Source organism: Aotus nancymaae, unplaced genomic scaffold (genome assembly GCF_030222135.1).
Source record: "Aotus nancymaae isolate 86718 unplaced genomic scaffold, 86718_ANA_hifiasm-v0.15.2.pri h1tg000008l, whole genome shotgun sequence".
Lineage (NCBI taxonomy): Eukaryota > Metazoa > Chordata > Mammalia > Primates > Aotidae > Aotus > Aotus nancymaae.
In genome coordinates this window covers 44,499,744-44,513,374 of record NW_026988419.1, presented here as the reverse complement: position 1 = coordinate 44,513,374, position 13,631 = coordinate 44,499,744, and the positions used below count along the sequence as shown (strand labels likewise).

Below are 13,631 nucleotides of genomic sequence, written 5' to 3'. Positions count from 1 at the left end.
ACTCTGTTAATAAAAGAATGTAACTTACAATAAGATAAAAAATTACGTAGTATAGTTTAAAAATGCACACTTAGTTTATAGTAGCTGTCGTGTCTCAAATGTCTTCCAAAATAGGTGTGTATTTAATAAGCAATCTTTACTGTGCTGATTGAAAACATTTTCTATATCAGGAAAGTATACCTAAGGGTAATGATTTATACACCAATGATAATAAATAAAACAATGCTTTTTAATCTATTTTTATTTTATTCTATTTTTTATTTCTTTGTGCCAAGGGTCAGAAGCTACAATTTAAAGTATACCAAGAATATTTTTTACATGTCAAGCCTGGCTCTTTCTAAATTTTGGTTTTGTGCAGAAATGGCCAGTAGGTGGTGGTGTGGCTCTACTAAAAAAAGAAAAAAGAAACATTCATTTATCATACGTACACATCTCCGTTTTAATTTCCTGCTTATTTTTCTTAAACATATGAACTCTGACTGCTTTTTAAAAAATCTGTATAATTCAGTATGTGATTTTATTTGCCATATAAGGTAACATTTTATTTATATTTACTCATTTTTCAGCAATATTAATGTAATAGCTTCTGACATTAAAAATGAATTTAAAATTTAAGAATAAAAGCTAATGGAAAAATTAATTTTTAATAATAAATTTTTCATGTTTCTGTTTAATGATGCCTGCTTAGTTTTCAAAAAATTTTAAAACTTTGATTTTTTTTACACTCTGTCTCACTATCATTTTATAGAGAATTTACAGTTTATAAATTTTTAAATTAATATAGTAGTTTTTATAAGTACTGACCTTTAAAGGTTCAGATACTCAGATACTATATCAAGACATGTTCTTTTATTTCCTAACCATGTTCAACCGTTTCTATTTCTTGATCGTGTTTTAGCCTGAGATTTAAGAAAATACCAAGTTTTCTAAAATGTAGTAATTTTAAACCCTTTCAATGTCTATGTATTGAATAGCATTGTTATTTGAATTAATTTTATTTTTAATAGTGATTTATATATTTTTATTAGTACAACTAATACAAATGTTGGGGACTGAATGTATTTCATAAACAATTCATGTTTACGTGTAAGTAAGTATTGATATATAGATTCAAAGCTTATCAATTACTCTGGGAGTTACCTAGGGGGCAGCATTCCTGGAACACAGTTTTAGAGTGAAGATCTCACTCCAATGCAGCTAAATTAAAAATACATGACAGAAAATGTAGCCTTTGGGAATTGCTGTCAAGCCTTGTGAAGTCCCAGCCTAGTAGATTCTCCATTTGAACTCACTCTGTCTGTATTGTATAATGCTATTTTTGTCTTCACAATCAGTTATCTAATTAATAAAACATTTAAAACTTAATTTAATTATATATAAGCATAGTTCACTTTCCCCAGGATTATTGGAAATACTTTAGATTGAAAATATAAACATGAGAACCCCAAAGAATAGTAGCTCCAAATAATAGGTTTAAAATAGTAAATTAATTTTATTGCCTAATACTATATATTCCAATAGTAGTATAGTTAATTTCACTTTTTAAAAAGTCCTCTGAGAAATGGATAGAAATTGTGTAATGATAATATTGAAACTCAGTTGTGCTCCCTTTAAATTTTCCTTAGCAGTTCCATTTATCGGTGGTATATATTTAATGAAATGATTTATATATTTCAAGTATTACTCCATCCTTCCCCATCATTTTATGATGAAAAGGGCTTGATTTTATGTTTGTTGTATCCAGTCATTCTCCAAAATGCTTATGTATCACTTCCTTTGAATAATTTTTATTGGATTATTATATTCAAGTTTTAATGGCAGATCGCTTCATCTATCTAGCTCTAAGAATTAAGTTCACTGAAACAAAAATCCAAAGAAATTTGTGAAACAGACTCTTTTCAAGCATTACCATCAAAATAGTAAATAGGGAGAAAATAGAATATAATGTTATGTAGATTGATCGGCATGTCTTCATAAGGTTAATTAGAAATATCAGGAAAGCAAGAGGTCTGTGAGTATGAAAAGGGACTTAGAGGGGAGCATGCAAACTATTGGTTACAGTTAGCTTAAGTTTTAGAAAGAAAAGAGAGGCAGGAAGGAGAATATTAAACTGAGTAAAATATAGATTGAATGAATATAATCTTAAGCCTGAGAGTTGTGTAACATATGTTCAAAAATCAAGGCCAATAGCCAGTATGAACCTTGACATGCATAAAAATAGACCTGAGAATTTTCTGTTCTAAATGCAGAAAATATTTTGTATAAAAGAAAAAGATTATTTAGTGAATATTTGCAAATCTAGTTACTAGGCCTAATTTCTACAAACCCATTTTATGACCAAGGTACATAGCTTATCTGGGACTTTTCTCATCTTTGAAATAAGAAGATGAGATTGCATGAATCTGAAGCTATTTCGAGCACAATTACTTCATTCTGTTATGAAGCAGACAGAAAAGTTTTAGAAAACCTAGATAAGAAATGTGCTTACTTTTATTTTTCTTTCTCTCATTCTCTTCTTCTTCCCCCCTCCCTTTCTTCCTCCCCGCTCCCTTCTTACCTCTCCTCTTTGTTTTTCTACCTCACCCCCTACTTCCTTCCTTTCTTTAGTTCTTCCATTTTTACTTCCCTTCTCAATAGATAAGTTTAATAATAGTGGTTGTTTTGTGGTAGATGTTTTAGTGGGGGAAACTGAAAAGGTTGCACAGTTCTTGTCAGAGGTCGCAGGAATATGGTTGAGTCTGGATGTGGAAGGGGCTTCAGAAGCCATGCTTAGTCTGTTTCTGGAAAACAGCAGCACCTAGGAAACAAGCTGAGATTACCTCTGCAGCCGACAATGGGAGTTGCTTTATCCAGATGCATTCACATAGGTGGAGAACAGCTGACTTATTTTGTAAGCCTTCCTATGTGAAAACCTTCAAATTGCTTAACTATGCTGATCTAGAGATTATGAAGGAAAAATAAAATTAATTCACATTCTTTGAGAGAGAGCTGAGATAATTTTTAAAGATCTACACTCAAGCAAAACAAATTTCTTAAAGATTAAAAAGAAAATTAACTGGCAATTTCTTAAAGACAAAAAAGAAAATTATCTGGCACACGTTAGTTGTATCATGTGTAGCAATAAGACTGCTATATACCAAAAATAGCAATCCAAGTTCACAGAGCAGGACAGACAGCAAGCTGAAAATTTATACCACCCAAAATGGAATAAAACAAATGGTACCCTTGGGATAGGAAGGCAGACACTTAAAGGCATTCATATATGTATTTATTATAGTATTCTCTGTGGCCATGCAAAGCCATGAAAAGAGAAACAGACTTTGAATCACTCTGTGCTCCAGGATGGAGCTATACCATGTGTATTCACATCTGCCCTAAATTACAGTGAAATACATAGTGCAAGTAACTATGACATACAAGAGGACTGAAATGCTGTCTTGCATTACATGTCATCAATTTTGAGTCAAGTTAAGATGATCTGTATCCTTAGAGAAAAAAAGGTACACTAGGAAATAACTTTTTGAAACCCTAGAAGAGGGGCGAGAAATTCTTTCTTCTATTAGTTTTCTTTCCATTTCTTAAAAAGTTGGGTGGTTGTGGTGGTTGCAGAGGAGAGAAGGAATGTAGGGAGAAAGTAAAATTGCCAAATAAAATCAAGATGCCCAGTAACCTTTGAATTTCATACAAATATTTTTTAGTATAAATACGTTCCAAATATTGCATGGGATACATGTATGCTGAGTAGTATATGTATGTTGTGTTTGTGCCTATATTTTAAAATTAGTTTTTAAAAATAATATTAACTGTTTAACTTTCAAGTTTAACTGGGCTCCTGAAATTTTCCCCCACTAAGTTAAGTAATGCTAGGAGAGAGGCAGACACTCCATCTGCTAAGCACATGAGTATTCTGATTTTGTTTTTGACTTTATAACAGAACTGAACAAGCATTTACATACACCTACTAACTCAATGAGAAAGTACAATACATACTACTACAAAAATTTTGAAAAAAGTTGTGCTTTCAAGATACAATATTTATAGTTCTAGACTGAGTCTAGTTCTATACCGGAGTCTTTTAACTGTGATAATTACTTCAATTTTTCACTTTAGTTTGGATATGGTAATCAGCTTCTTTTTGTTTATTGATGTGGTTGGATAGAATAGTGTTCCAAACTAGGTAAATGTCTAGAAATGGCAAAGAGGGCTTATTTAATAGCTGATGAACTGCAAATTCTCTGAAGATAATAAAAACAAAAGATTCACAGAAAAACAAACTGATCTCTGCATATCTTCCCACAAAGTATTTTGAGTTTTCTCAATTGTCTGGTATGAATACATTTTTGTAAATACCATGAAAGAAGTGCATTAAAAATCATAATTTAAAAAATTTGCTAAAAGTCGATGTGAATTATAATAGCTGATTGCTATGATTTTTAAATATTTTGAGACTATCTTTATAAAATACTTGATGATTGGCAAACATTCACTTAAAAGTCTGAAATTGAATGTGAACTCCAAATGTATATTTATTTGTGTTCATTATTTATAGAAATAGAATTGTAGTTTTGTGAATAATTTTTCACTTGCAGTTTGCAAGACATATCAAGAAATCTGAAGGCCAGAAAATTCCTAAAGTGGAGTTGCAAATATCAATTTATGGAGTAAAAATTCTAGAACCCAAAACAAAGGTAAGGCTTATTTTTGAATGCTAGAGGCATTCTAATCTTTAATTAATTGCAATTACATTTCTATTTTCACAAATATTTAAAATGTTTTGCAACCCTGAACTGTTTAGTTCTGAGTTAAGGACAATTTGAAACTATAGGATTTTTAGAAGTGAAAACAACTTTTGGAATTTCATTATAAGTGATCTGTTCTTCAGCTTGTTTGGGATATAATATTAATAATTTATGCTTAGTGTATTTAACAGTGTTTGGACTTGTATTTGGGAATTTTTTTTCAGGAGATGTGAAAGAGATGCATACAGTGTGGTTCACTGAGTATGAAAGAAGATAAAAGCTGTGTGTTGCTTATTAAAATATTCTGCATTGACTTTTATTCCTGTAGATGTAATCAGTGTGTATTAGTTTTCTAGGGTGGCCATAACAAAATACCACAAACTGGGTAGCTTAAACGGCAGAAATTATTTTCTCACAGTTGTGGAGGCTGGAGTTCTAAGATCAAGATGCCAGCAGGGTTGGTTTCCTCTGTGGCCTTTCTCCTTGGCTTGCAGAGGGCTGCCCTCTTGCTGCCTGTTCATATGGTCATCTAACTGTGCACACACTTATCTGGTGTCTCTTTGTATGTCCAGTAAGGACACCCATCAAATTGGATAGGAATCATACTCATAGCCCCATTTTAACTTAATTACCTTTTTAAAGGCCTATTCTCCTGTTCAAAGAAAAATTGGACTAGTTAAATTTGGCGGAGTTTATTTGAACAGATAATGATTCATGAATCAGGCAGCACTTGAAACCAGAAGTTGTTCAGAAAGCTTTGCCCAGCAGCAGTGAACATGGAGCTTTTTATAGGCTGAACACAGAAATCAAAGTGATGACTCACCAGATTGGCTACAGCAAAGCATCTACCTTCTATGGGCATGGTATGATGAGCTGGCTGCCTGTAATTGGCTGAAACTTAGCTGTGTATTATACTTCTAAATTAGGGTTCAGCTTATTTACATCCTAGTCAGGTTGCAGTTTGTTATTTAGGTACTCAAAGTACAGAGACAACCCAGGTGAATGGCCTCAATCTTACTTAATTTAGCACTCCAACTACTGTCTCATTCTGAGGTGCTGGGGATTAGAGCTTCAACATGTGAATTTTGGGGAATACAATTCAGCCCATAACACAGTGTAAACTTAAGTTTTTTGTGTTTAAGGGCCTCAGACCCTTCAAAGCAAATAAAATATTTTAAAATATAATCTGTTCTGGATTCAAATTAATTAACATGTACTTGTTTTGAACTAAAGTGTTTCCTTCCAAAAGTCCTATGTTGATGCCCTAACCCCTAATGTGACTACATTTGAAGATAAGGCCTTCAAAGAGGTAATTCAGGTTAAATGAGACCTTAAGGGTGGGGCCCTCATCCAATATGACTGGTATCCTTACAAAAAGAGGAAGAGACACCAGGGATACATACACACAGAGTAAGGCCCACATGAAGACATAGAGTGAAGGCAGCAATCTGCAAGCCAAAGTGAAAGGTTCCAGAGAAACCAAACCTACCAACATCTTGATCTTGGACTACTAACCTGCAGAACTATGAGAAAATAAATTCCTGTTGGATAAGGCACCCAGTCTGTAGTATTTTGTTGTGTCAGGCCTAGTAAACAAAAACAGTATTTTATTCACAATGCCTCAGAGTGATTATTTAGTAATTTTGATGACTATATTAGTCCATTTGGAAAAATTAATATTTAACTCTGTTTTATAAATATGTACTGTCAAAACATTCTTCTAATACTAACATACATATTGACAAATTAATTCAGTTCAATGGCATACCTTCAACTTTCCGTATAAAAAAAAATGGCTTTCCTTCAAACTTTTCAAGACGTGAATTTAAGTATTCTCACAATTATCCTGTCTAAACTTCTCTATTATTCACCCTCAATATTCAATAACAAACAAATTTAGTTATGACAATTCTAAAATAACTACTGCCCAGGTGGCTAAAACAGAAAAGTCAAATGATGAAAAGATAGTAGAGAGTTGATTCAAGCATAAAATGGGATATACGCAGTTTGCTAGGAAACAAGGCAATTGAAAGCAAGGTATGAATGAGATAAATTCATTAGGCAGTTAGCAGTTACAAAAAGAACAAGAGCCCAAGGAAGCAATAAATTACAGAAGGACAGTGCAATCAAAATGTAGCAACCAAATGTAGTCTTACATGTCATGAAAAATAATCCTATTCCTATATCTTCTTTTCAAAACTAAAAATACATAGTGGCAAGTGTGCAGCCAGGATAGGGTATTTGTAGGGCCATGCTTATGTTGAAAGTTTTTTTCTAAACCATATAAATTAGGTAGCTGTTTTGCAGTGTGTGTACATGTTTGTGTGTGTGTGTAATTAATTATTCTTATTTTCAATTTCTTACCTGATGATTTGGGGCTTGTCACAGCACACACTGAAATTTGTAAAGCTGGTAATATACTTTATGTGCTATTCTCATATGTTCTTCTTATTTTTTATTTGAGTCTACCTATGGTGTATTCTAAACTGTAAAAATTTCACCACGTTCATGTATCATAATTTACTAAATCATTCTTTGTTACTGAACATATGGAATGCTTCAAATTTTTCATTAGTTGATAATCATGTTTAAATACTTACAAAATACAAACACTATTAAATGGAGGCTGTAGAGAAAACTTCTTTGGGTTTAGAATTCATAAGTTAATAATGGCATGTCATTAGAAATGCATAAAATGCAAATTGATTAAAACACTACAAGCTAACTACCACTAACTACCACTACCAGATGGCTACCACCTATATTTATAGGGTGTATGTGTCTGTAAAGAGAGACAACAATGGATCACGTAATGCAGATGTGGCACCTTGTTACCAGTTGGCTAGGTGAAGTGTATATGGGTATGCATTGCAACTTTTTCTATTAATTCCTGCATGATTTCATCTGATCTTTTAAATGAAACTATTTATTCCAATGAAAGATATGTGAACTGGCTGGGTGTGGTGGCTTACGCCTGTAATCCCAGCACTTTGGGAGGCCAAGGCTGGCGAATCACGAAGTCAAGGAGTTCAAAACCAGCCTGGCCGACATGGTGAAACCCCATCTCTGCTAAAAATACACACACAAAAAAATTGCTGGGCATGGTAGCAGAACCTGTAATCCCAGCTACTTGGGAGACTGAGGCAGAATAACCACTTGAACCCAGGAGGTAGAGGTTGTAGTGATCTGAGATCGTGCCACTGCACTTCAGTCTGGGCGATGGTGTGAGACTCTGTCTCAAAAAAAGAAAAAGAAAAGAAAAGAAAGATATGTGAAAACCTCTTTTAAAGACTTAATCAACAAGTTAGGCTATCATATCTATTTGCTTTTTCTTCCTTGGCTTCCTGACCACTTGAAGAAACCTCCCTTTATGAATTCCAATTGACCAATAACTTATGGTTTGTTAGGTTACTTTTTATACTTGCTCTCCTGATCATTGGTTATTTACCTGGACTAAGGATAATTTTTTTTTCAATAACTTTAAATATTTGTAAATATAAAGACAGAAATACCAAGCTTTTTTTAAAAAAAAAAAAAACAGCATATGATACTGTAGAGTGAGCAAAAACCAAAGTGAATAGAGTCAAAAATTGAGCTGGGCTTGGAAAGTCTGTGGTACAGCAATAGTACAGAATAGAGAAGCCTGTAGGATTAAAGCTGCACACCTACAGCCACCTGATTTTTGACAAAGTCAACAAAAATAACAAATGGGGAAATGGTTATTCAATAATTGGTGCTGGGATAGCTGGCTAGCCATATGCAGGAGATTGAAACTGGATCTTACCTTTCACCGTATACAAAAATTAATTCAAGATGGATTAAATATTTAAACATAAGACCTTAAAGTATAAGAATCCTGGAAGAAAACCTAGGAAACACCATTCTGGACATTGGCCTTGGGAAAGAATTGATGACTAAGTCTTCAAAGGCAATTGCAACAAAAACAAAAGTTGACAAGTGGGAGCTTCTGCACAGCAAAAGAAACTATCAACAGAATAAACAGACACCCTACAGAATGGGATAAAATATTTGCAAACTATACATTTAACAAACATCTAATATCCAGAAGTTATAAGGAACTTAAACAATTGTACAAGCAAAAAATAATGATAACCCTATTAAGTAGTGGGCAGAAAACAGGAACAGACCCTTCTCAAAAGAAAAATAAGTGGCCGTCAAACATGAAAAATATGTTCCATACCACTAATCAAAGAAATTAAAATCAAAACCACGAGATACAATCATCACCATACAGAGTAACTGTTATTAAAAAGTTAAAAAAAATAACAGATGCTGGTGAAGTTGTGAAGAAAAGGGAATGAGTATACACTGTTGAGGGGGATGTAAATTAGTTCAACCACTGTGGCGAGCAGTTGGAGATTTCTCAAATAACTTAAAACAGTTCCCATTTTCCAGTAACCCTATTACTAGGTGTATGTTCTTGGCATATATCCAAAAGAAAAACAAATATTTACATCAAAAAGGCATACATTCTCATTTTCTTTGCAGCACTTTTCAAAATAGTAAAAATATGGAATCAACCTAGATGCCCCTCAATGGTGGATTGGATAAAGAAAATATGGTGCACATACGTCATTGGAACACTGTGCAGTCATAGAAAAGAATGAAATCATGTCCTTTTACAGCAACATGGATGCATCTGGAGGCTGTTATCCTAAATGAATTAATGCAGAAACAGAAAACCATATACCATATGCTTTTAGTTATAAGTGGGTACTTATATTGGGTACTCATCGACATAATGATGCAACAGTGGATTATGAGGGCTACCAGAAGGAGAAGAAGGGAAGGGACATGGGTTTAAAAACAAACTATTTCATACTATGTTTAGTACCTCGGTGATGGGATTATATGTACCCAAAACCTCAGCATCATGCAGTATACCCTGGTAACAAACCTAAGCATGCACCACTGAATCTAAAATAAAAGTTTAAAACAGTCTGTTCGGTGACAAAAAAATAAAATAAAGGGAAAAGTAGTAAGAAAGTAGATGATTCCCACCTACTATTTTTGTTGTTGGAAAATCATATTTTAAGGTTTCTACCAATAAATTTATCAGATGGCAACCTATCAATTATATGATTCTGTTTCTTAAGCTTTTAGTATAAAATCTCCATGCTTCACCCAACCTAAGCCTCCTTTACAAGATATCAGTGAGGTGGGCTTAGACTCAACATGATTAGCCAGTTGACTTCATTATCCTATATTGCCTTATCAAAATTAATAAAGCCAATGCTTTTCTTTCCTGTCCACAAATCTCAATTTCCTATCAAGACTCTAATATTTAATAATTAATTAATATTAATTAATAATTAATATTAAATTGGTAACATTAAATTATTTAATATTAAAGTAATAATTATTTAATATTTACATTGATAATAGTAAATTATTAATATTAAAAAATAATTTATATTTTTTCTGTTATTTCTGCTCTTTTTGTTTGTTTTTTAGTACTTTCAGTTTTCATTTTAGATTCAAGAGTTACGTGTACAGATTTGTTACCTGGGTATACTGCATCATGCTGAGGTTTGGGATGTGAATGATTCTATCACCCAGATAGTGAGCACAGTACCCACTAGTTAGTTTTTCAACCCTTAACACCCTCTTTTGCCATCCCTCTATAAGTCTCCAGTGTCTATTGTTGCCATTATTATGTCCACAAGGACCCAATGTTTCTCATTTATAAGTGAGAACATGCAGTATTTGTTTTTCTGTTTCTGCATTAATTCATTTAGGATAATGGCCTCTAGCAGTATCCATTTGCTGCAAAGGACACAATTTTGTTCTTTTTGTGGATGCATAGTATTCTGTGATATATATGTATCACATTTTCTTTGTCCAGTCTACTGTTGATGGGCACCTTGGTTGTCCATGTCTTTGCCATTATGAATAGTGCTGCAATGAATATGTGAGTGTATGTGTCTTTTTGGTAGAAAGATGTGTCTTTTTTTGGATATAGGTCAAGTGTATATACCCAGTAACAGGGTTGCTGGAAAACAGTAACTGTTTTAAGTTCCTTGGGAAATCTCCAAACTTCTCTCCACAGTGGCTGACCTAAATTGTATTACCACCGATAGTGTCTCAGCATTCTCTTTTTATCATACCCTCACAGCATGTTGTTTTTGACTTTTTAATAATAGCTATCCTGATTGGTGTGAAATTGTATCTCATTGTGGTTTTGATAGGAATTTCTTTGATGATAAGTGATGCAGAGCATTTTTTTCATGTTTGTTGGCTGCTTATTTGTCTTCTTTAGAGAAGTGTCTATTCATGTCTTTTGCCCACTTTTTAATAGGGTTGTTTTTTGCTTGTTTAATTGTTTAAGTTTCTTATAGATCTGGGTATGAGACGTTTGTTGGATGCATAGCTTGCAAGTATTTTCTCTCATTCAGTAAGGTGTCTGTTTAATCTGTTTGATAATTTCTTTTGCTCTGCGAAAGCTCTTTAATTAGGTTCCACTTGTCTACTTTTTTTTTTGTTGCAATTGCTTTTGGGAACTTAGACAAAAATTCTTTGCCAAAGCTGATGTCAAGAAGGGCATTTACATTACTTTCTTCTAGGATTTTTATAGTTTGAGGTACTACATTATTTAATCCATCTTGAGTTAATTTCTATATATGGTAAAAGGGAGGGGTCCAGTTTCATTCTTCTGCGTATGGCTAGCTAGCTATCCCAGAACCATTTGTTGAATAGAGAGCCCTATCCCCATTGTTTATTTTTGCTGATCTTGTCAAAGATCAGATGGCTGTAGATGTGCGGCTTTATTTCTGAATTCTCAATTCTTTCCCATTGGTCTATGTGTCTGTTTTTGTACCAGTACCATGCTGTTTTGGTTACTATAGCCTTATAGTACAGTCTGAAGTCAGGTATTGTGATGCCTCCAGTTTTGTTCTTCTTGCTTAAAACTATTCTGGCTATTCAGCCTCTTTTTTGGTGTCATATGCAGTTCAGAATTTTTCAAAATTCTAATTTTCTGAAAAATGACATTAATCATTTGACAGAAATAGCATTGAATCTGTAGATTGTTTGGGCAATATAGTCATTATAATAGTATTAATTCTTCCAATTCGTAAGTATGGAATATTTTTCTGTTTGTTTCTGTCATCTTTGATTTTTTTCAGCAGTTTTGTAGTTCTTCTTGTAGAAATATTTCACTTCCTTGGTTAGATGTATTACTAGGTATTTTAGTTTTTTGTTGACTGTTGTAAATGGGGTTGCAGTATTGATTTGTCTCTTAGCTTTAATGTTATTGGTATACAGAAATACTACTAATTTTTGTACATTGATTTTATATCTTGAAATTTTACTGCAGTTGTTTACTATCAGTTGCAGAAGCCTCTTGGTGGAGTCTTTAGGATCTTCTAGTTATAGAAGCACATGGTCAGTTAAGAGAAATAGCTTGACTTCTTATTTTACTATTTTGAAGTCTTCTCTTTTTTCTTATTGCCTAATTCCTCTGGCTAGGACTTTTAGTACTATGTGGAATAGGAGTGGTGAGAGTGAGCATCCTTGTCTGGTTTCAGTTCTCAAGGGGAATGTTCTAGCTTTTGCTGGTTCAGTATGATGTTGGCTGTGGGTTTGTCATAGATGATTGTTACTATTTTGAAGTATATTCCTTTAATGGCTAGTTTGTACAGGGATTTTATCATGAAGGAATGCTGTATTTTTTTGAAGGCTTTATTCACTTCTGTTGATATGATCATATGGTTTTTGTTGTTAATTCTGTTTTTATGCTGAATTGTATTTATTGATTTGCATATGTTGAACCAACCTTGCATTCCAGGAATGAAACCTTCTTGATTGTGGTTAATTTTTTAATGTACTGTGGAATTCAGCTTGCAAGTATACTGATGAGAATTTTTGCATCTATGTACATCTGGAATATTGGCCTATAGTTTTCTTTTTTCACTGTGTCTTTCCCATATTTTGGTATCAGAATTATGCTGGTTTCATTGAATGAGTTAGAGAATGGTTCCTTCGCCTCAGTTTTTTTGGAATGGTTACAGTGAATAGGTACCAATTCTTCTTTGTAGGTCTAGTAGAATTTGACTGTGCATCCATCTGCTCTGGGGCTTGGTTTGGTTGGTAGATTTGTTACTACTGATTCAATTTCAGAATTTGATATTGTTCTGTTCAGGATTTCAATTTCTTGCTGATTCAATGTTGGAAGGTAATGCGTTTCTAGGAATTTATCAGTTTCCTCTAGATTTTCTAGTTTATGAGCTTTAAGGTATTCATGATAGTCTCTGAGGATCTTTTGTATTTCTGTGGGATCAGTTTTAACATCACCTTTGTTGTTTTTGTTGTTGTTGTTGTTGTTATGTTTTGTTTTGAGATAGAGTCTCCCTGCAGTGCCCAGGCTGGAGTGCAATGGCAAGATCTTGACTCACTGCAACTTTCACCTCCCAAGTTCAAGCAATTCTTCTGCCTCAGCCTCTCAAGTAGCTAGGATTACAGGCACACGCCATCATGCCCAGCTAATTTTTGTTATTTTTAACAGAGACAGGGTTTCACTATGTTTGCCAGGCTGGTCTCAAACTCCTGATCTTAGGTGAACCGCCCACCTTAGCCTCCCAAAGTGTTGGGATTACAGGCATAAGCCACCATGCCCAGCCCATTTGTTGTTTCTCATTGTACTTATTTAGCTCTTCTCCCTTTTTGTCTCTGTTTATGTAGCTACTGGTCTAGTGATCTTGTTGATCTTTTCAAAGAACCAACTTTTGGGTTAGCTTATTGTTTTTATTGATTTTTTAAAATCTCAGTTTCATTCAGTTCCACTCAGATTTTAGTTATTTCTTCTACTAGCTTTGGGGTTAGTTGATTTTTGTTGTTCTAATTCCTCTAGCTGTGATATTAGATTGATAACTG

The 13,631-nt window shown here is 33.5% G+C and overlaps 1 protein-coding gene across 27 annotated transcripts in view; it reads left to right on the top strand.

Moving 5' to 3' along the window:
• The window catches only part of GULP1 (GULP PTB domain containing engulfment adaptor 1), a 311,204-nt gene that overhangs the window by 243,432 nt on the left and 54,141 nt on the right, over positions 1-13,631 (top strand). For 26 of the 27 annotated variants that reach the window (XM_064373266.1, XM_012464086.2, XM_012464087.3 and 23 more), the window contains one exon: positions 4,590-4,688. The exons of the other annotated variant lie outside the window; for it this stretch is intronic. In XM_064373266.1, the coding sequence (XP_064229336.1) occupies positions 4,590-4,688 (99 nt within the window). The remainder of the gene's footprint in view (positions 1-4,589; positions 4,689-13,631) is intronic. 27 annotated transcript variants of the gene reach the window in all.